This window comes from Rhamphochromis longiceps, linkage group LG19 (genome assembly GCF_057381845.1).
Source record: "Rhamphochromis longiceps isolate RC_006_pf linkage group LG19, R_longiceps_female_GT1.1, whole genome shotgun sequence".
NCBI lineage: Eukaryota > Metazoa > Chordata > Actinopteri > Cichliformes > Cichlidae > Rhamphochromis > Rhamphochromis longiceps.
Genome location: NC_140575.1, coordinates 32,250,589 through 32,272,923, shown reverse-complemented (window position 1 = coordinate 32,272,923; position 22,335 = coordinate 32,250,589). Strand labels below are relative to the sequence as shown.

The 22,335-nt window shown below is 42.3% G+C and overlaps 1 protein-coding gene across 1 annotated transcript in view; it reads left to right on the top strand.

Annotated features, from left to right (window-relative positions):
* LOC146647180 (ryanodine receptor 3) overlaps positions 1 to 21,191 on the top strand; it is a 113,414-nt gene extending 92,223 nt beyond the window's left edge. The window contains exons 71-104 of the mRNA XM_085391986.1: positions 323 to 493; positions 732 to 791; positions 887 to 1,021; positions 1,587 to 1,699; positions 3,186 to 3,282; positions 4,404 to 4,513; positions 4,802 to 4,853; positions 4,938 to 4,985; positions 5,081 to 5,180; positions 5,258 to 5,337; positions 5,419 to 5,495; positions 6,777 to 6,850; positions 7,666 to 7,683; positions 8,326 to 8,406; positions 8,542 to 8,630; positions 8,708 to 8,836; positions 8,980 to 9,084; positions 10,446 to 10,527; positions 10,705 to 12,017; positions 12,101 to 12,159; positions 12,371 to 12,545; positions 12,657 to 12,743; positions 12,838 to 13,032; positions 13,286 to 13,416; positions 13,496 to 13,538; positions 13,664 to 13,791; positions 13,900 to 13,960; positions 14,107 to 14,253; positions 15,672 to 15,806; positions 15,925 to 16,081; positions 16,219 to 16,283; positions 18,072 to 18,172; positions 18,885 to 18,936; positions 20,168 to 21,191. Of these exons, the coding sequence (XP_085248112.1) occupies positions 323 to 493; positions 732 to 791; positions 887 to 1,021; positions 1,587 to 1,699; positions 3,186 to 3,282; positions 4,404 to 4,513; positions 4,802 to 4,853; positions 4,938 to 4,985; positions 5,081 to 5,180; positions 5,258 to 5,337; positions 5,419 to 5,495; positions 6,777 to 6,850; positions 7,666 to 7,683; positions 8,326 to 8,406; positions 8,542 to 8,630; positions 8,708 to 8,836; positions 8,980 to 9,084; positions 10,446 to 10,527; positions 10,705 to 12,017; positions 12,101 to 12,159; positions 12,371 to 12,545; positions 12,657 to 12,743; positions 12,838 to 13,032; positions 13,286 to 13,416; positions 13,496 to 13,538; positions 13,664 to 13,791; positions 13,900 to 13,960; positions 14,107 to 14,253; positions 15,672 to 15,806; positions 15,925 to 16,081; positions 16,219 to 16,283; positions 18,072 to 18,172; positions 18,885 to 18,936; positions 20,168 to 20,263 (4,566 nt within the window). The 3' untranslated portion in view covers positions 20,264 to 21,191. The remainder of the gene's footprint in view (positions 1 to 322; positions 494 to 731; positions 792 to 886; positions 1,022 to 1,586; positions 1,700 to 3,185; positions 3,283 to 4,403; positions 4,514 to 4,801; positions 4,854 to 4,937; positions 4,986 to 5,080; positions 5,181 to 5,257; positions 5,338 to 5,418; positions 5,496 to 6,776; positions 6,851 to 7,665; positions 7,684 to 8,325; positions 8,407 to 8,541; positions 8,631 to 8,707; positions 8,837 to 8,979; positions 9,085 to 10,445; positions 10,528 to 10,704; positions 12,018 to 12,100; positions 12,160 to 12,370; positions 12,546 to 12,656; positions 12,744 to 12,837; positions 13,033 to 13,285; positions 13,417 to 13,495; positions 13,539 to 13,663; positions 13,792 to 13,899; positions 13,961 to 14,106; positions 14,254 to 15,671; positions 15,807 to 15,924; positions 16,082 to 16,218; positions 16,284 to 18,071; positions 18,173 to 18,884; positions 18,937 to 20,167) is intronic.
* Positions 21,192 to 22,335: the final 1,144 nt, after the last annotated feature.

The window sequence follows — 22,335 nt, the reverse complement described above, 5'->3', positions numbered from 1 at the left end:
TGCTTTTCAACTGAGGTGTGAGACTCCATTCTTAATGCTTCAGTAGCACCCATGATTTAGTCCAGTCACAGATTTTTGCCAAGGCTGAAAAAGTAAACGCTTCAGTCGCCTCTGGCTTTTGCTCAAGCACAGTGTGAATGCTCCCACTGTGGCACAAAATACTGTTAAGGTATCAGTGTAAATGTAGAGGGGAATTGTTTTGGGTGTAGCATTAGAAAATAGTGTGCTCCACCTTTTAAAGACTAAACATATTAAATGCGGAGAGCTGTTGGCTTTTATTTTCTAGTGTGTGTGGTCTAAGATTAACACTGTGAATTCACAGTCTGGGGGACAAGATCAGGAGAGGAAGCACAAGAAGCGGCGAGGTGAGTTCTACTCCATCCAAACCTCACTGATTGTAGCCGCCCTGAAGAAGATGCTGCCTATCGGTCTTAACATGTGCACCCCGGGAGATCAGGAGCTCATCTCTCTGGCTAAGACACGCTACCTCATGGTGAGAAACCGTCTGTCACATACTGTATATAATTGGACACGAATAAGTGATTTACACACTTTCACAGTAGATTCTTATTGTTAACAATGACCCCTGCTAACTTTTTTGAGCTGTCGAGTGAAACACATGCATGCAAAAACACAACCTCCTCGGCAGAAGCAACAATTACTGTGAAACGATTTGAAGAGCTTTGATATGAAGCATTGTCCAAGGTTTTCTTTCCCTCGTTGAATAACAGAAAGATACAGATGATGAAGTTAAAGACCACATTCGGCAGAACCTGCACCTTCGTGAAAAGGTGAGCAAGTCGAAACGAGGTTCATATCTGTGAGTAGATGCTAGCTTTAGTATATTCCTCTGCGTCTGACTTGCTCTTCTTAAACATACTCGTAGTCTGATGACCCTGCCGTGAGGTGGCAGCTCAACCTGTACAAGGACATAGTGATGAGGACTGAGGGGCTTTCAGACCCTGAGAAGGTGGTGGATCGTATCCAGAGGATCTCTGCTGCCGTCTTTAACTTGGAGCAGGTCAGGCTCTAACATTTCTACAGAAACAATATGAGGTGTGTAATTTTATTAGAAGTATTATAAGTATTAGTCGTATGTAGCCTGGTGGTAAAGTTGCGGGATTAAAGGTGCACGACTGTCTGCTTCCAAAATTTGCAATTATTTCAAATACACTGCTTGGAACAGGAATACACTTTAGATATGGCTTTTGTTCTTTGTGCCGAGATTGTTCTCCCTCTGTTGTCCCCAAAAAAATCTTACATGGGTGACAAATCCTGGAGAGTAAAATTGCACCTGGCCACTTTACCATTTCTGACTCCCACTCTGCTGTGCCGTGTCCTTTCCATTACAAACAGCCAGGTTTAGGATGAGTCAGCAGAATACACTGAGAAACCAATTATGTGTCTGATCAAAAGTTCTAAGCTGGTGTGTGTGTGTGTGTGTGTGTGTGTGTGTGTGTGTGTGTGTGTGTGTGTGTGTGTGTGTGTGTGTGTGTGTGTGTGTGTTTTCTGGCTCTCTCGGTAGAGAATGCCATTTGAGTGCGTTATAGAAAAATCTTACCCCTCAGTTTCTCTCCCCTCATTAGGTGGAACAACCACTGAGATCCAAAAAATGTGTATGGCAGAAGTTGCTGTCCAAGCAGAGGAAGCGCGCCGTTGTCGCCTGCTTCCGAATGGCTCCGCTTTACAATCTGCCGAGGTATGACTGCGGCGTAACAGTTAAACCGACATTGTTTAAACCTCCCATCGTTGTCTCCAGGTCTCCGAACATTTGAAGCAGCTTTGTAATGATGAAACCAAGGTGACGCTCCAGCAGAGGGTAGCACAGACCTTTCCGTGGTACCGGTAACAGATAGGAAAATGCTGCAGAAAGGGCATCCACGCACTCTGCCATCACACTTTCTCCTTCTTCTGTCTGACTCGCTCTCTCTGACCCTGCGTTAATGCGTAGCCTCCCCTCGGTTTGTAGGACAAATGTCTCGCCTATAGCTGTTATCAAAGAGTAAATAAAAACATTTAAAAAAAAGGGACACAAGCAATTTCACGCCCTGCTGCTCTGTAACTCAATCACAGGAAGTCGGGCAGGGTGCTACAGTAAGGAGGAAAACAATTACGAGGCCCAACCTCAGGGTGGCCGTCCTCAATATGTTCTCAGACGATGCCACCCGCCTGCCTGACAGCATGACTCATTTATTCAGAGTTATTGACAGTGAAATATGCTGCAGCATAGCAAATAATTACTAGTTAGTATTTGCAGTACGGGAGCAATGATTGTTTTTCTTCAGATTAATAGATTTGGGTTAGGGGGAAGTGTGTGATGGCAGCTCTTCCAAAGTTTGACACATTCAGATGTCATTTTTCTCTATTGTGTCTCTGTTCAGTCTCTATTCTCTCCTCAGTGTCACATTCTATTGTACGTCGTCCCCTTAGGCACAAAAATAACAATTACTTCCTGAATTCCTACCGGCACATTTGGCTGGAGATTATGCACGAGAACGCAGACCGTGACAGTCTGCTCTCAATGCTGACGGTAACGTAGCGCTGATCTAATGCTGTTACTATGTGGCCTGCTAACCCTCGCGCTCCCCTCCCCCCAGAGGCATGATTTCTGCCACATTTTAGCTTTCCTTTTTCCACTGGTCCATGTATGTGCAACAATTTAACGAGCCACATTGTAAAGAATTGGTTCAAGTAGTTTGAATTTTTGCCATTTTTATTTCTTGGCTGACTCAGATGAGAACAATGATGCTACTCTTTCGACACCTCTTAGGTAAGGCTCTCCAGACGCTGCTGTGTTCACAGACAGAAGCAGTTGGCTTCAAGTCATTCGGAGTGGAAGCTACAAACTAACATCCGACACTTGTAGCTGTGTGATGGCGTCTGACTCGAGGCGAATCAAACTTGAGCTGGCCTCAAATTTTTTCATTACTCTGCCTGTGTGAGAAGAAAAAAAATGTAATGTGGGAATACATTATCTCCAGATTTAGGCCAGAAATAAACAAAAGGAAACAAAAAACAACAAAAAAAGTCAAGATTTCCTCACAGGTGGCCTGTTAGATCAGTGCTCTAAACTAACTGATATTAACCTCTCCTGAAGGGACTTCTACCATCCTTCTCTCCAACTTCTTCCGTCCTTTGCTCTGCTCATCTTTAACCCAGGCTTCTCTATTCTTACCCCTCCCTAGGCATCGCTCTATTAACCTCTTCCTCCTGGCCTATCAGAGAATATGGATAGAAACAGAAGAGTACTCTTTTGAAGAGAAACTAGTGCAGGACCTTGCAGTAAGTACTTGTGCTGTCCCTTCGGTGCCCTTATGTCGGCACCCATGTGCTGCGGGAAGCGGCGCGTAGCTCACACCACTCTCTTCAGTCATCCGCAAAGTGGTTTACAGCTAGGCCCATTTGTGGTAAGCATGACATCACTGCTGATGTCAGAGCCAGCAAAGTAGTTTGATCACTGTGGCCCATCCAAGCAGAGGCAAGAAAGCATCCTGTCAGGATGCTTTGACTTCCATTTAAAGTTGATGAAAGTTCAGATTCTTTCCTGGACTTTCATTTCCATTAAGCTCCACAATCAGGACAGCAGCTTACTGTTAGACATGCGATATATTACATGCGGCATATTGGAACAAACTAGGCTGTGTTTGTTTATTAAAAAAGAAACTTTTTGAATTTATAAAGATTTAAACTATAAACTTTCTTCTTAGCATATTCGTATCAATGTCTTACTGTATCTTTATATTACTGATGAAGTTACAGTGCAATAGATGAAGAATGTCAAGATTCAGCCAATCAGACGCACGTATTTATAAAAACATTTAAAAAACCAATTGTTCCAGTAAGTAAAATAATTATAAAATGGTTATATATGAGGGTAAACTGGGCTTGTGGAGAGTCATGCTTAACTCCACTCACCTTTAACGCTGCTTAACACCATCAATCGTGTGTGTGTGTGTATTTGTGTGCGCTTGTACCAGCGTGTGTGTGTTTGTTGCATTTGCATGCATGTTTTGTGCATGTCTTTTTCTCCCATAGGAGTTAACAGTTGGACCTATTATGTTTTTCCACCATATGTATGTATGAGATAGAGATTTCTCATATTAAACGTAGCCAAAGTTTCAAATAATCAGCTCTGGAGATGTGCAGGTAATCCATGTGAGCCAAAAGCTTAGGCTTCAAATTCTTCTCTCACCCACCTGCTGTTCAAACCTTTAGTTTGTCAGGGGCAGCAAGACGATGACCTGAAGGGATCCACCAAGATCCAGAGATAATAGGATGTTGTGCTAATCATGTGACTCTGGGAATGAGCATAATAGGTCCCCTTTGACATGAACTTGTAAAATAGTGTTGTGATACACATTTGTTGGGTTAAACGTTAGCCTGACTCATGTGGCTGTGTCCAGAAAATACAGCCTAAAGTGGAGGAAGAGGAGGAGGAGGAGGTGAGAAAGCAGCCAGACCCTCTTCACCAGCTCATTCTGCATTTCAGCCATAACGCTCTGACTGAATGCAGGTAAATATACTCTCACACACCTGGCCACCTGGCACTAACACAGGTTGCTCCATCTGTGCTACATAATTGTTTTGGCATGCTTCTCAGCTGCTACAGAGAGCAATAAGCTAAACCATCGTCATATTTTACACTATGAAGAAAACCGAAGCAGCTTTTCAGTGTTTCTCTGGTTTATTTGCTGCAGTGGCTATAAATGCGATCACTGCCACTTATTATGTACAGATTTACAGTAGAGATGTGAAATATACAAGGTTCAATAAAGAGATATTTATCTCTCTTCTTTGTTAGTTCTCTGGAAGAGGATCCCTTGTATATTGCCTATGCAGATATGATGGCAAAGGTATCTCATTGAATCTCATTAAATTGCTCTTGTCAGCTTCTTAGCAGAAACATGCAGCTCTGATAGTCTTTTTTTTCTTCCCAGAGTTGTGCTGAAGGCGAAGAAGAGGAAGGAAAAGAGAAAACATTTGAGGTGCTCTAAATATTTGAGGGAATGTTGTTCAAGATTAAACTTTTTTTCTGTTTTCAATCATATTCAGAAGTGGTGCATGTCATAATGTCCTACAGGAAAAGGAAATGGAGAAGCAAAAGATGCTGTATCAGCAGGCCAGACTTCATGACAGAGGGGCTGCGGAGATGGTGCTTCAAATGATCAGCGCCAGCAAAGGTAAGAAATCAAATGCCTGACCTGTCTGCCTTCCTGCAGTCTATGTATTTAGATCAACGGTCATCTATGATCATCAGGTCGACTGGGTGCTACGGTAACTGTCACGCTCAAGCTGGGCATCTCCATTCTCAATGGAGGGAACATCCTGGTTCAACAGGTAACACGGTACTCTTCACGTCTAGTCTCTGCAGTTAACAGCTTCATCTTTTAGCCTGACTGTACTTTTCCTTTCATGCAGAAAATGCTGGATTATCTCAAGGAAAAAAGAGATGTTGGCTTCTTTAAAAGCTTGTCCGGACTCATGATGTCATGCAGGTACTGGAGCGATGAGGGATTAATACACAGTAAACTTGCTTTTTATTGCAGTTGCAGTTCAAACAGTTATCTAGTTTTCCTGACTCAGAACTAGCCATTTTTTTAACATCCATTTTGACCGTTCTGCTTTACTTTCCCACAGCGGTAAATTGTTATCAATCAGCTATAACATTATGACCACTGACAGGTGACGTGAATAACACTGATTCTCTTTATCATGGTACCTGTTAATGGGGGAGATATATTAGAGAAGATTTTGTCCTGAGAGGATGTGTTAGCAGGAAAAATGGGCGAGTGTAAGGATTTGTGCAAGTTTGATAAAGGCCAAACTGTGATGCTTTGACAAATGAGAATCTCCAAAACTGCAGCTCTTGTGGGTGTTCCCAGTCTGCAGTGGTCAGTATCTATCAAAAGTGATACAAGGAGGGAAAAGTGGTGAACTAGCAACAGGGTCACTGATGCATGTGGGAGACTATGGCTGGCTTGTGTGGTCAGGATGAGCTACTGTAGAGCAAATTGCCAGAAAAGTTCATGATGATTCTGAAATAAAGGTGTCAGAATACACAGAGCATCACAGTTTGTTACCTGTGCTTTGGCATAGCTACAGACCAGTCAGGATGCAAACTGCGAAAAGTGCCAACAATGGACACGTGAGTGTCAGAAATGGACCATGAAGCAATGGAAGAAGGTGGCTTGCTCCTATGACCAGGACACGTGGATGGGCCGGATGCATGCGTGTGATTAACTGGGGAACACCTGACATCAGGATGCACTATGTGAAGATGCTAAGCCTTTGGGATCATTTCTGCTGGGAAACCTTAGGCCCTGCCATCCATGTGGATGTTACTTTGACATGCACCACCTACCTAAGCATTGTTTCAGACCATATACACTCATTGAAATGATATTCCTTGAAGGCTGTGGCCTCTTTCACAGGATAATAATGGAAAATTGGTTCAGGAATAGTTTGAGGAGAACAACAACGAGTTTGAAGTGTGGACTTCACCTCTGATCTCCTCACTGCTATGCAGCATCTGTGGGATGTTATGGACAATCAAGTCCAATCCATAGAGGTCCCACCTTGCACTTTACAGGACTTAAAGGATCTGTTGCTAACATCTTGTTGTTCGATGCCACAACACAACTTCAGGGGTCCAGAGGAGTCCATGCCTCAATGGGTCGGGGCCGTCAAACAGTATTATACAAGTGGTCATAAAGTTATGCCGATCGGTTCATTTTCCAGAAATTCAGGTTACTTAAATCGTTTTTCTCTTTTGGCAGCGTCCTGGACTTGAATGCTTTTGAAAGGCAAAACAAAGCTGAAGGTCTGGGTATGGTAACTGAAGAGGGATCAAGTAAGTGACTAAAACACAGTTTTAGTGTTCCAATTCCTTCTCGTCCCCTTTCTTGGAGACTTTTAATCACCTTAATAGGAAAAGCAACAGACGGCATATTTGCAAATTGGCAATGTGCAGAAATGTACAAATTTGCAGCTTTATTTGTGCAGCAGATTGACCTTTATCTTCTTCCTCACTCCATCGTGGACGATGTCTCTTAGCAAACAACCGGTATTGTAACGTGTAGTGTCCTACTTAGTCTCATTTTGCTGTTTTTCTTAAAATGACAGCCACAAGGTTAGCTTGGAAAAAAAAATCTGCTCTTTAGTTTGTTGTTGTACATCTCCATATCACGTGGGTCCTTTGTGTTACGTTGTCACATCATCATGCAGGCAAACATGTGCTACTGTATGTCTAAGTCCTGTCTGAGCCTCGTCTGCAACTTAAGAACACTCAGTTTGCATAAAAGCTCACTTTTTATAATCAGAGGTCTTTATTTAAACCGATGGGTTGCATACAGTATATAAATATGCTTTAACCATACATATCCCAGCTCATTTTCACCTCATAAGCTCAGGCATAAGTGATGGTAACTGCTAGTTTGGTCCTAAACACCGGCCCAATAAGCAGACTGTACTCTTTTTAAGACTTGGTACTGCATGTCAGTGTCGCAATCCAGTGTGAGTATGTAAAGATATATCTACAGCCCTATCACTCTCCTGTTCCTACTTCTTCTGATTGACTCTAAATGTCTTCTCCTTTGCTTATGTCTGCTTCTGTTTTGTTTGTTTGTTTGTTTTCTTCTGATCATGTTTTTATGTCATCGGTCGCAGTCAACGTGAGTGAGCGGGGTAAATACACGGTTTAGATTCTACTCATTCTATGAAATGCTGACATGTTGATTGCCTCCAGTTCAACTCCCTCATCCCTCTACTCATCCTCTACCAGCCCTCCCCCACTTCCCCCCCTTCCCTCATTCTGAATGCAAAATAACCACCTTCTTTAATCTGGACTTGGAGGAACGCATGCATGCATCCTTTGACATCTGGATAGATTGTTTACAGTCAGCTGCCCCAAACTGACTCAGATCTTTCCACTTCTTCTTTTAAGCAAAATTAATGCTTGTTATTTTTGGACCCCACCCCTCCTTTTTTTTCCTTTTTTGATCATACTAACCAGCGTGTATTAAGCAATAAATCTCCCAAAGCTTTGTTTGTACTAAACAACAAAGATTTGCTGGTATTAAACAACAAGGCTCAGTTTGGTTCCTATTATAAGCCTTATTTTGACTTGTGAGATGATGCACTATACCTCGTATGCGTGTGTGTTCCGAACCGTCAATATAGTGCACATAATTTGATGCCGTCTGACAACTAAACAGCAGCTTTATGAGGATGTGCAACAAGCTCTGATGCCTGTGCAGACATTAAAATGATGGGTGCTTGACCTTCCTGTCACTGAGGAGGACAGCTAATCTTATTTCCCGTCCTCAGGTTCCAAGGTACTGCAGAATGATGAATTCACTAAGGATCTTTTTAGGTTTCTGCAGCTTCTCTGCGAGGGACATAACAATGGTAGGTGGATGCTTTCCCATAAGCCAATATTAAAGCCATGCTGCCTCAAGCTGCATAGAAATGACTAGAAAATAAATTCCTATAGTATCTATCTGCAGGAAATTGGTGTTTAATCTTTTTTATCTTCTGTTTTAGATTTTCAAAACTTCCTAAGGACGCAGACAGGGAACACAACTACAGTCAACATAATCATTAGTACTGTGGACTACCTACTAAGACTGCAGGTATCACATTGTTACATCCAGAGCTTTAAATTTCAATAAAGTAGATATGCTATTAATTTTAGTGCTTTCTCTTTTAGGAATCTATTAGTGATTTCTACTGGTACTACTCTGGCAAGGATGTCATTGATGAGGCCGGTCAGAGGAACTTCTCCAGAGCACTAGCAGTGGCCAAACAGGTGTTCAACTCTTTAACAGAGTATATACAGGTACATAATCACAACTCTCCACAGTAAAAGCTGCTTAAAATGTTCATTACAATATCTTAACGGTCTTTCGGCGCTTTAGTGACGAGAAAGGCTGCTTGTCATCGTCTGAGCGTCTCTTTTCGTCTCTGTTTTATGTGCTCCAGGGTCCGTGTATAGGGAATCAGCAGAGTCTGGCTCACAGCAGGCTGTGGGACGCTGTGGTGGGCTTCTTGCATGTTTTTGCCAATATGCAGATGAAGTTATCTCAGGTATGTGTTTGTCTGCAGTGACGCAGATGTGCCTTAACTTAAACTAACTTAAACACTTGCTTGAGTTGTTTCATTCTGTGTTGACTAAACTGTTTACTTGTGTTTTGCTCATCTTTACTTTCACTGTGAAGGATTTCTGCTTCACATTGGAAAGCTGGTACTTTGCTGATTAAGATTTAATCCTATTATAAATGATTTGCCTTAAATTGACTCCACTTAACAAAATATATGGTGTAATGGCCTTTTTATCTTTAACTGAGAGGATTGTTTTTCTCCATTTTAGCAGCATATAGAGTACTATGGTATGGCCTGTATTTGTATGTACTACGCCAAAGTATTGTTTCTTTCTATTTGGCTTCCACTGAGCCGCTGTTCCTTAGAGTAGTCTTTGAAAATTTCTCTTTTTTACTCATTTGCTGTCGCGTTCTTATACCTAACCATGTTCAGTGGGGTTTTTTTATGTTAATGCTTAATGTTTTTCAGTCATGTTTCAGGAAACTACTGTACCTGTTTCCCATTTCCCTAAAAAAATCATGAAAGGAAGCGTACCTCAAGACTTTTGCACAGAAATGTAGATCTAAAAATAATAGGAACCAAAGGGATGGCAGTGTAAATAAACTAGCATATGTATAAGGTCAACCACCTGCTTGTACAACTACATTAAGTCAAGTGACAGTTTTTTAAAAGAAAATGGGCTGCTTGTTTTAATACATGCCTGCTTAGCTATAGTTAATAGTTGTTACTTAAGTAAAGATTTGAAATAACGGCTTGTACAGATGTGAAAATGTGAACAGCCCCTGGTGTTTTATTCGTTGCCACTAGAGGTCTCTCCAGGCTCATTGATAATCAGAAGCAACTCCAGTACAATTACACATGTTGTTCACCTCAGCTACATGATATATGACTCCATCATTGATATGTCCAATAAGCCAGGAGTGGGATGAAATCCACCCACCTAATCTTAACTCGTGGTCGTCACAAAGGGGCTGGGTCTGACAGCAGCAGCCAGGATGAAGAAGAGCACAGGTGCATCAAAGTACGCTTCAGATTTATGGCACATTGAATACAAAGCCCATAGAGACCTTAAACGAGTCAGCCTGACCTCGCCATCTGTTCCTAGACAGCAAAATAACATAAACCCTGGTTGTGATGGATCGATGTTACCTAGAAGGACCTTCTGAGCCACAGCAGGGGCCATTTGAGGTCCCTACAATATTAAAGCCTTGATCTCTCCAACTCTCTCTGCATCACAGGGATATTAAAGAGCCTGGCTGTACCCTTACAGTTAGACTATCAGTGGTCTGTGTGACATATTGTACTATGACTCACCGCGTTTCCCCTTCCTGTCTTTTTTCTAACAGGACTCCAGTCAGATTGAATTACTAAAGGAGCTGCTGGACCTGCAGAAGGACATGGTCGTCATGATGCTCTCGCTACTTGAAGGTGGTTTTTTTGTTTTTAATAACATTATATAAGCTTTGTATGCTGGTACTTTCATAAATCGGATTTATTTGCCTGATATAATCAAATGTGTAGCAGAGCAGATTAGTCTGATCTGCATGGGGAAGTGTTTTTTTTAATGAGTTTACTGATAAAATTTACCGCTTTATTGTCTCACAGGTAATGTTGTGAATGGAACTATCGGCAAACAGATGGTGGACACCTTGGTGGAATCTTCCAGTAACGTGGAGATGATCCTGAAATTTTTCGACATGTTCCTCAAGTTGAAGGACTTGACTACTTCGGACAGTTTCAAGGAGTACGACCCCGAGAGCAAAGGCGTCATCTCAAAGAAGGATTTCCAGAAGTCCATGGAGAACCAGAAGCAGTATTCTCAGTCTGAGATTGAGTTTCTTCTCTCCTGCGCCGAGGCTGACGAGAACGACATGTTCAACTACGAGCAGTTTGTTGAGAGGTTTCACGAACCGGCAAAAGACATCGGCTTTAACGTCGCCGTGTTGCTAACCAATCTTTCAGAGCACATGCCTCACGATGCCCGCCTCTCAACTTTCCTGGACCTGGCCGAAAGCGTCCTCAGCTACTTCGAGCCTTACTTGGGCCGCATTGAGATCATGGGCGGAGCCAAGCGCATCGAGAGAGTGTACTTCGAGATCAGCCAGTCGAGTCGCACGCAATGGGAGAAGCCTCAGGTGAAAGAGTCGAAGCGGCAGTTCATCTTTGACGTGGTCAACGAGGGCGGAGAGAGCGAGAAGATGGAGCTGTTTGTAAACTTCTGCGAGGACACGATCTTCGAGATGCAGCTGGCCTCTCAGATTTCAGAGCCAGACCCCGTTGAGCGCCCGGAGGAAGAAGAGGATGACATCCAGACCATGATGGAGAACCAGGAAGAGGAAGACGAGGAGAGCGCGATGATGGAGTCTTCCTCGGCATTTACAATCGCATGCATCTCCATGAAAAAGAGCTTGTGTCACTTCCGCCAGCTGCTTACTCTTAAAAGCATGCGGCGGCAATTCAGGAAATTCAGGAAGATGAGTGTGAAGGAGATGGTGCGGGGCTTCTTCTCCTTCTTTTGGATGATCATCACAGGCCTCTTTCACTTTGTTTACAGCCTAATTTGGGGATTCTTCCACATCTTGTGGACCACGATGTTTGGGGGTGGCCTCGTTGAAGGGGCTAAGAACATGAAGGTTACAGATATTTTGGGAAACATGCCTGACCCCACTCAGTTCGGGATCCATGGAGACGTGTTAGAAACAGAAAAGATGGAGGCAAGCGAAGCGTCAGCGTTGGCTGAGTTGGGTCAGATGGCTCAAGGGGAAGCAGCAGAGGCAGATCTGATGGCTGAGCTACTCAACATACAGCCGAAGAAGGAGGGCAAGCACGGGGCCGAGCCAGGTTTGGGGGATGTGTCTGAGGTGGTGGTGGGAGATGCCCCGTCAATAGCCAGTGCAGTCAAGCAGAAGAAGGCACAGGTTAGTGATTTTGTTCAGAAAATAGAAGAAGAACACACCCTTATTAGTAGAACCTGAATGTTAAAGTAATCTGCTGATTCCAGATGGCTGCAAAGACGAGGGCTGTGAACGGAGACTACAGATCTGATACAGAGAAGGGAGAGTGAGTGTAACTTGTTCATTGTTACCTACATTACCACTTGCATATGTTTATTTGAGGATTGTGTTAGATTAGTTTCACATAAATAGCAGTTATCGTATCCATGCTTACTCCTGTGCTTGTCCCTTTGCTTAGTATCCACATTTTGTTTCTCCATATTAAGTATACATCTGTGTCTATGAACACAACACTAATGTATAATTTATGCTTGCAGTTCAGAAGATGGTGAGAAGAAGGACCACGACAAGACTAGAGACGAAGCTCCTCCAGAGCTGTCAGTGGAGGAGAAGAAAGCCCCGAAGAAAAGGCTCGGCTTGAAGAAAGAGGCACCGGAGGCTTTCATGGCGAGCTTCTTCGCCGGCTTGGAAGTCTACCAGACTAAGATGCTGGTCAGATGTTTTCCTCACTGCAGTTTTAAGATCACAACTGTTACATTAAGCACAAATACAAACTTGTTAGACATAAAAACAAAGATGATGATCACGATTACCTTTTCACAGAACTACCTGGCAAGAAATTTCTACAATCTCCGCTTCTTGGCACTTTTTGTTGCCTTTGCTATCAACTTTATTCTTCTCTTCTACAAAGTAAGTTTGGAGCTAAACTACCACTTTATATACTCACCTTAGGGTCCCGCTGTTTTGTAAGCTGGGTGTCAAATTTGGTGTCGTCACCTTTTAGGTGACCGGTGATTACTCGGATGATGAAGACCCCTGGAAGGGTCGAGGCAGAGCTGGGGAGGAGGAAGACGAGGGAGCGCTTGAGTATTTCGTCTTGCAGGAGAGCACAGGTTACATGGCACCAACACTTCGCTGTCTGGCAATACTACACACCATCATATCTTTCCTGTGTGTAGTGGGATACTACTACCTGAAGGTATGCACAGTTTTTTAAGGTGGTCTAATGAATTTGTTAAGCATTTTAGGTGCAAAAATAAAACTGCACACATGTGGAGCATTAAAAAAATCAAGTAACTTCAAATATCTTGTTTGGGTATATGTACATTTTATATTTCAGTACACTTGTTCATTGTTAACCCATGCACTCACGTGCACACACACACACACACACACACACACACACACACACACTGTCTCAGTGATGCAGCCCGATTTCTCGTGTGTTCAAGGTGCCTTTGGTAGTGTTCAAGCGGGAGAAGGAGATAGCAAGGAAGTTGGAGTTTGCAGGCCTCTACATCACCGAGCAGCCGTCTGATGACGACATTAAAGGACAGTGGGACAGACTGGTCATCAACACTCCGTGAGTCTGCCTTTTATCAAACGACGAATCATAATCTTGTGCAAACAGACGTTTAATTCTGTTTTTGTTTTTTTATCAGCTCCTTTCCCAACAACTACTGGGATAAATTTGTCAAGCGCAAAGTAAGTAGCTCATGTAATTTAAGTTTAATCTGCTGTGCACACAAGCTATAAATGGAATCTGGTTACACTTACTAAATGTCAGCTGCCGTGTCTCTTATATATTTCCGCGCGGCTTCTGTTTGTAGGTGATAAAAAAGTATGGAGACCTTTACGGAGCAGAGAGGATAGCAGAGCTGCTGGGGTTGGACAAGAGTGCCCTGGATTTCAACCCTACAGAGGAAACTGTTGCCAAGGAGGCTTCACTGGTGTCATGGTGAGAGATTGGGCTGATAAAAAGCAGACAGCCCAGGGCTGCTTGGAGTAAAAATAGAGGTCAAACAGAAAATACGAGCCCTTCATATCAACTTTTCTCTGTTGCCAGGTTGAGCTCAATCGATACAAAGTACCATGTCTGGAAAATGGGGGTTGTGTTTACAGATAATGTAAGTTTAAAAATAAGTTTGGATGATTAATTGCTTTGTTTTGTAGTCTTATTGATGGTGGTTTACATTATTTGACAGCTGAGGAGGTTGATGGAGGATTTTATAGCAGGGCGAACGGCTTCTGATCCATTTTGTTTCTCCACCAGTCATTCTTGTATCTAGTTTGGTACACCACCATGTCCATCCTGGGTCACTACAACAACTTCTTCTTTGCCGCCCATCTGCTGGACATTGCCATGGGCTTCAAGACTCTCCGCACCATCCTTTCATCTGTCACGCACAATGGCAAGCAGGTGAGGAGGAAACACATACAGCTCTTCTATTGAACAGCAGGGGTCACTGCAGAGCTGGTGGTGAAACACATTTTTTGATCACAGTTTGCAGTGATGGCATTTGAAGTATGCCATTCAAAATGTGCTAAATTCTGCTTTCTGCACGCCCAAAACAGATTTCAGTTGAAATCATTTTAATGTTGCTTTAAATGTTAACACAGTTATTTTAATATTATGTATTTATGTCCTTAAAAAATAGTAAATGGCCTGTATTTGTATAGCGCTTTTCTAGTCCATAGGACCCCAAAGCGCTTTACACTACATTCAGTCATCCACCCATTCACACACACATTCACACACTGGCGATAGCAAGCTACATTGTAGCCACAGCTGCCCTGGGGCGCAGACAGAGGCGAGGCTGCCGGACACTGGCGCCACCGGGCCCTCTGACCACCACCAGTAGGCAAACACGGGGTTAGTATCTTGCCCAAGGATATTTGGCATGCAGCCAGGGTGCAGCCTGGGATCGAACCACCGACCTTCTGATTAGTGGCTGACCTGCTCTGCCACCTGTGCTACAGCCACCCACAAAAAGCTACTTTAAGCGCTAAAAGACCCAGGCTTGGTTTTATAATAGGTTAAAGCCAACATATTAACAAATATGATCTTTTTATTAGGCAGTTTCTCTTGTCATTTAACTGATCTAATTGACCATTTAGGTCTAATTTGGTTCATCAGGTTCTGAGAAAAATGATCTCGCTTGTTGGCAGCTAATATGCAGGTGACATGAATCACAAATGTGTCATCTAGCAGATCCTGTATGTGTCGTGTGAGATAATTGGAATGTTCTCAGCATCCTTTGACATTTGAGTTCAAATGGCTCACATGGCTTAATTTAAATCCCACTTTGGATTGCCAGTTCTTCCAATAATTCCCATGTTAACTGACCAGAGGGACAAATCAGAATTTAATGTCACCTCAGTCTCCAAGGGCGGAAATGCACCAAAATGGCAAGGCCACAAGGAATCAGCGACATCTCCCAGACTCAGCCGTCTGTGGGCTGATCAATCACGCTGTCAATCTAAATGCGCTTTACGGCGTTGTTGCCTTTCAGGTTTACAACCGGCTGAGCTGTAGCTGAATCCATTTTTTATTATATGTGAAATAATAGACTCTTTTTTTGTATTTACTATAAATAAATAACTCATGTGAGTTTTCTTATTGCACTAAACTTTCTCTTCGTTTCCACGCGTTTGAACTTTTCCCCTTCTCTCTACTCACTCCTCTCTTGCTGATCTAATTTTGTTGCAATTTTTTTATAGAAAACAAATGGAAGCCAGCAGCTCTGCCCCTGCTGCGTCCATTGTGTGTCTAAAAGAAATACATAAATAGCAAAAAAAGAGCGAGTCTGTGAATGCAGATTTCATGTGTCTCTGTAGCTGGTGCTGACAGTGGGCCTGCTAGCTGTTGTGGTCTATCTCTACACTGTGGTGGCCTTCAACTTCTTCAGGAAGTTTTACAACAAGAGTGAGGATGAGGATGAGCCGGACATGAAGTGCGACGACATGATGACGGTAAACTGGAGTTACGCTTTCTTTTTTAAGGAACAGATTTGGGCTCGCTGCTTAAAATAAGCCACGACTTAATGCTCAGCCTCAGATTTCAATTAGACCTCCACCTGTGTTCCCGCAGTGCTACCTATTCCACATGTATGTTGGGGTAAGAGCAGGAGGCGGGATAGGGGATGAGATCGAGGACCCAGCTGGTGACCCCTATGAGCTCTACCGCATCCTGTTCGACATCACATTCTTCTTCTTTGTTATTGTCATCCTCTTGGCCATCATCCAGGGTACATAAAAAACATCCCAATTTCAACCTTATTTATCAGTAATTAGACGAACCCACAACATATATCCATTTAAATATTACAGTCTTTATGCTTAGGGTATGTATGTCATGCTCACAGCAGTTCCTTTATGGTTGCAGGTTTGATCATTGATGCCTTTGGAGAGTTAAGAGACCAACAGGAGCAGGTCAAAGAGGACATGGAGGTGAGAGGACAGATCATCATAACTTGCAGCACTGAAGGAAGTGGCAGGAGTGTAAATCATATAAAAGATGGACTTAGCTTATAGGTCTGTGAAGTGAAGCCATTGTAGAAGTCGTCCAGTGTGGCCACTCCGTGTTTGTTGACTTTGGTCATGTTGTGGATGATGTTCTGTGGATTCACGTAACGATGGTCTAAAACCTCTTCAAGAGACGGAACATCCAGAATCCTCTGATGGTGGGTCAGCGTGATGTCCTTCCAGATCTCCTGCTCATCCCACTGTCAGCTCTCGTCTCTGTTTCTGCTGCTCTTCTGTTGGCTGATTGTTGCCTTCCTGCTGTGTTTGGAGTGCAAATTCTACATTTTCCTGGTTCTCCGTCTCCTGCCTCCTCCTTCTGAACCTCCTCTTTGAAGGTCTCTTTTTTATGGATCTGGAGTCTGAGGGTCAGGGGATAGAAAAGTGGAGGGAAACCCGTGCATCACATTGTTGTCCTCCAGGTCCTCTGTTCCCCAGCATCCCTTTACATCTTCAGTCACATGGTTCTTCAGAAACTTCTTTAGGAGGTGAACTGTCTGTTGCCTAGTAACGTCGGGGCCAAGGCTACTGTTACAGAGCAGCTGGTGCAGCCAATCAACAGCAGCAGAAGCGGTGAAGCAGGAAGCATAGTGCCTGAAGTTCTATCGATGCTTCCTGAGGGGTATGCAAGCTCGAAACAAACGTGTCACATCATTCCAGTTTTGTGGCTCTGTACAGTCCAGGACAAATAACATGAGAACTCATATTTATCACAAAAGGGCAGCAATAAAGTTTATCTTCATTCGATGTAGCGACAGGTAATATCCATCACTCGAAGAAATATTTATGCATGTCTCGCTACAGGCTTAAGGGCCATCAGGGGGCAACTGTTAAAAAAGAAGACTGGATGAGACTCCACAGTAACAGCGCTCGGCTCTCTTGTTCTATGACCTCAGTTAATACTCTCTTGGTGAGCAACTGTTTGTTTCACAGACTGCTGAAAACAACATGATGTTCATTTTTGCAAATGATTACACTCTTTACCATCTGAAACCGGGTATAGTTTATGATGGGCCAACCTCATATCTGGAAAGTTGCTTCGAAATAGCGAGACAGTTGAACACTCAGCTCGACCCTTCATAACAGCACCTCCCTAACCATTAGACGGCATAATCGCGCTCACGTCCACCTTTCATGTACGAATAGATTTAATGTAGATCTTCTGGAGATTACGGCCTTATTAGTGGACTCTTGTGTCTCGTCTCGTGTACTTGTCTCTTTTTTTTCATTAATATTTTACTTTGTCTGGGTTACTTTATGGAAATTGTACCCCCTAACCCCCCTATTTGATCACGTGTTGAGTTTCAGAGATGTGACACATTTTTGTGAGCTCCCCATCTCTCTTGAGTATTTAAACAGTCACTGTGACAGGCAAGTGAAGATCAACGTGCATGTGGGAATATAAATATTAAGCCGAATTTTGGAAGCATACTTGTTGATGCATAACCTTGTCGCCTAAGAGAGGGCAGATAACCCTTAATGAAACTGTCAATAATAAATAACTGTGTTATTTTCTCAGACTAAAAGGTCCCTGCAGAGCTTCTGTTGTTCATAGGCTGAGTGGGACTGAGCGTGATGAGTAACTTGACCTTAATATTGTAAAATATGTCCAATCTGGTGTTGCTTTAGGCAAACTCTTGTTTACTGTAGTTCATCAATGAAGCACAGAAAAAGAAGAAGGAAGCGTGCCTTCTAATTTTCATTTTCTGTCCTCAGACCAAATGTTTCATCTGTGGGATCGGGAACGATTACTTCGACACAACCCCCCACGGCTTTGAGACCCACACCTTACAAGAGCACAATTTGGCCAACTATCTGTGAGTATCCTTTTGATCAGCAGTGTTTTTAATGATTTTTTGTTTTGTAATCATTGCAGTAATCTTTTACCATTCGTGTCAACGCTTTTCTGTAATTTAACCACATGATTGATGGCTTTAGCACGTTACTGCAGCATAAACACCAAAGTCACTAGTAGCAGCACTGATCCAGAACACTAGATCCCTTCAGGTATCCTGCCTGTGTTTCCCTCACACGCACCGCTTAGCCGGTGTTTCTGAATAATACCAGTAACAATAGAAAGTCTCAGTCCATTTGCTCTCACAGTCAGCTGGCCGGAGGATATCAGAGCGACCTCATTATGTTGCTTCATTACTATTTAATGCCATGAACTTTATTGGAAAATAGGTTTGTGATAGCATGCTCTCATTCAGTATTCATTATGATTTGGCATGCTGCGATGCCCATAGAGATACAGCGGCTCATTGCCATTTACGCTTGATTTGGGGAACAACAGGTGATTCTGCGATAGAGACGAGGTGGTGTAACTTTACTTAGACACTAGCATCGGGAACTGTGACACCCAGTGACGGAGAGTTTGACATTTATGTGATTAGTGTTGCAAAAATCAAATGTGTCACAGAAAAGCTTCTCATGTCCCTGCTCTGTGCTTCAGCTGTGGTGATGGGCTTAGATACAAGACTGCGATTCCCCTTTAATATTTTTTTCTTTGTTCTCGTTTTTCTTATAAAGGTTTTTCCTGATGTACCTCATCAACAAGGATGAGACAGAGCACACTGGACAGGTAGAAGACTATTTTACCCTGATTAGCTTAACCCATTCAATATTTCTCCTCTTACTGTCAACACCTATTTTGGTTTATTCGTTTTTTCATATCTACCCATATTGTGGTGGAATTAAAGTGTTGTTTGATACTCTGTGGTTTACATAATATTAATTAAGGTCATTGTACTAAACACATAGAGATTCAATTTTAATTTTAGGTCATATTTGTGTGGATAAAGTGGTAAGATTAATACTGCTCAATAACATTTCAAGTAGGTGCTCATCTACTAGCTAACTGTTTTGCCTCTCTTAGATAAGACAGTAGCTATGTCCCAATTTATAGGCAGCATCCTCCGAACACCGAGTTTAATAAACTCAGCCGTCTGCTCCTCACTCGCTAACATATAACTTGACATTGGAGTAAATTCTCGACCTTCTCACACTTCTGTTAATCAGTTTTCTGTTTGACGTTTATTTAGCTGTAATCTCAGCTGAACCGATTTACTCAGGAACAAATAAAACACTGAAAAAAGCCAAACAATAACATTTTTAATTTATCTGAGTGACTTAGTTACATGTTTAACCTGAGTAGTAAAAGACCGCGGGGGATCTGAAAGCGATGTGCCGGGAGTCCGCTGTTCTCGCCGGCTCCAGTGAGCCTTGAACCCCCGGCTAGCTATTGATCTGGAGGGTAACAGACGTCTCCGAAAACATTGGAGCACTTTTGCAAATATGTGATGTCTTGATAAATCGAGCAGATATATGAAATTTACACAGCTACATTCTTGCCTGAGAATATGTTAAAAGTTTATTTTGTGATTACTAAGTAGCTGCCGCCATTGTTGGAAACTGGAATCGGCTGGGCCGCGCTATGAATTCTGGGGTAGGGTACAATCCTTCAAATTCGGGGAAATGAAGGACGCATTTGTCGACCGCGTTTGGAGCAGCCTTCAAATTGGGACGGCCTTCGTCTCCTGGCTGTGACGTAATCAGCCTTAAAATGAGGTGGCCTAGGTTTTGGGACACAGCTAGTATACTCACTAAATACCAAAACTGTTTTAATGATCTTTCTGTTGATACGTTCACTTGGTATTAACTGCATGTTAATACCAAGTATACCCATTTCAGCTCATTAACACACCTGTAATTATGTAATGTTTAAATTTTGGATATTTAAGTTCAAAACATTCAGCCTTACTTTAGGCAAGTTAAAGATTTCGAGCTAAACTCTGATGTTGGCTTGTGTCCAGGAGTCCTACGTGTGGAAGATGTATCAGGAGCGCTGCTGGGACTTTTTCCCAGCTGGAGATTGCTTCCGCAAACAGTACGAAGATCAGCTTGGATAGAGCAGATGCATCCTCCTTACCTCTATCTACGTGGCCTGCTGGAGCATGTAGTCCCACCTACAACTGCTGGAATACGACACACACTCCCACACTGGTTTGGACTGGTGTGAGGAGAGGCAAATGAAAATGATGTACCCTGTAACTGTCAGTACAGCACCCGTCTATGAGGAAATGACCTACAACTTGCCCAGACATTTAGGTTTTCTTTTGGTTTGGGGGACTCGTTTTTGACAGCGTGTTGCCTTTTACTCCACATAACCCCAAATCATTGCACAATTTTTGTTTTCTTTTGGTCTTTTTGAGAAATATTGGGTTGTGTGGGGTTATGGGGACAATGTGTGAGTCATATTATGCACAATATATGAATGTTGAACTTGAGACTTAATGCCAAAAGAAAAGCAGTGGAGTATAGTAGATATACATAGTGCGCAAAAATGTGATTTAAGAAAAGATTTTTTTTCGTCAGATGTTGTAACATTTATCTATCGAGATGGAATCTGTAGGATGACGTGACAAAAGGTTTATTGTGTAGGATTTATTTTTAAAAATGCCTAAAGTTCTTCATGAAGTGCCTTACAGTACTGTATCTACATTACAATGAAGCTATGCAAAACTTTTGTTTCTTTTCTTTATTGTATGTAAGTACAGTAGTTTTCCTGGAGCAGTAACAAGTAGCTGTCCAGATATGTAGTTTGTGGCTGAACACTTTCATTTGAACATGGAAGAAGAGCATTGGGACGATTTCTTTTGTTGCTGAATGCAGCGTAACTGCAAATGTTCAAGATACAGTGTATACATGACACAACAGAATTTCCTGAAGACTTTCAAACAAGAACAGAAAAAAAATGAATTGCTATTGTATGGCCATTTGTATGTAATAGCTTTGCTGATCTGTGCATTTCTTTTGATGGAAAAAAAATAAAGAAATTGATGCAAGAAACGTTTGTGTTTACATTGTGGTTGTTTATTTTTCAGATCTTTGAATTTATTTCTTAAAGCAATTAAATAAAAATATATCTCCAAGTCTAAGATCTCTGAGTCATTTCAGACACGTAAATTTCACACACCCCAAACCTCAAAGCTATATCATAACTCTGACCTTCCTGTAGCTTTTAATTATGATTTAGTAATAAACAAGTAATGGCCAAGTAGGTGCGTACTTCTGGTGGGTTAGAATGGCAGGACGGGGCCTCAGCAGACTACATGATGGGAGTTTTAGACCTATTACCCATGGTGCCAGCTGTCAGCTCACATCACGTCACCACACCTTGGGCACCACACAGTGCTGAAGCCTGCCGCTGAGAGCAACTCTACCACCTCAGCTTACAGCTCTGGCATTCTGACTATTTTGTATGGTCCCAGCATGTTGTGTGTGTATTGTATTTTTGAAATTAAAACGTGACCCATCACTATCGGTCTTTCTACTGAAGACTATTGCAAAGCAACAATAAAAAGCTATCATTACCTCCAATTGTTTTATAAAGCTGCTCTTGTCATAGTGCAGTAAATATTTAACATGCAGTGTTTTGAGTGGATTAAAGCAAACGCAGTCTCTGAGCTAACTCAGTTTAAAGCTTCGTATGTAATGTCCTGTGCTCTAAAAAGCAAATGGGCTCCCACATTATTTAGCATATTATGCGGCTATAAAGGCACAGAAGGAAACTGTAATGTGCAATATCAGTGATGACTTCCATGTGAAGCAGAGCCAACATGAATTAGCAACAATTAAGCCATTCGTGATGACACACACAGAAACACACATATAACAAAGTCGTGTTACCAACAAACAACCAAGTTATAATGGGTTTCATGCATATAGATTGTTTCTGGCTACCACTTTTTAAAAACTCATAAATTTGTAAAACTTATAATTTGGTTTAGGTCAAGTAAAACTGATATGACAAATAGTCTACGTCAAGAAATTTTAACTGAGCTTAACTAACCTTGAGCTAGTAGAAAGGAAAGGAACTAGTGTGCTGCAAAAGAAGGTTCAGGGTCAAAGCGGCAATAAGGAAGTCTGTTCATATTTAAACCTTAGCGTTAGCATGATTCATGAGTAGTGTAAAGTGCGT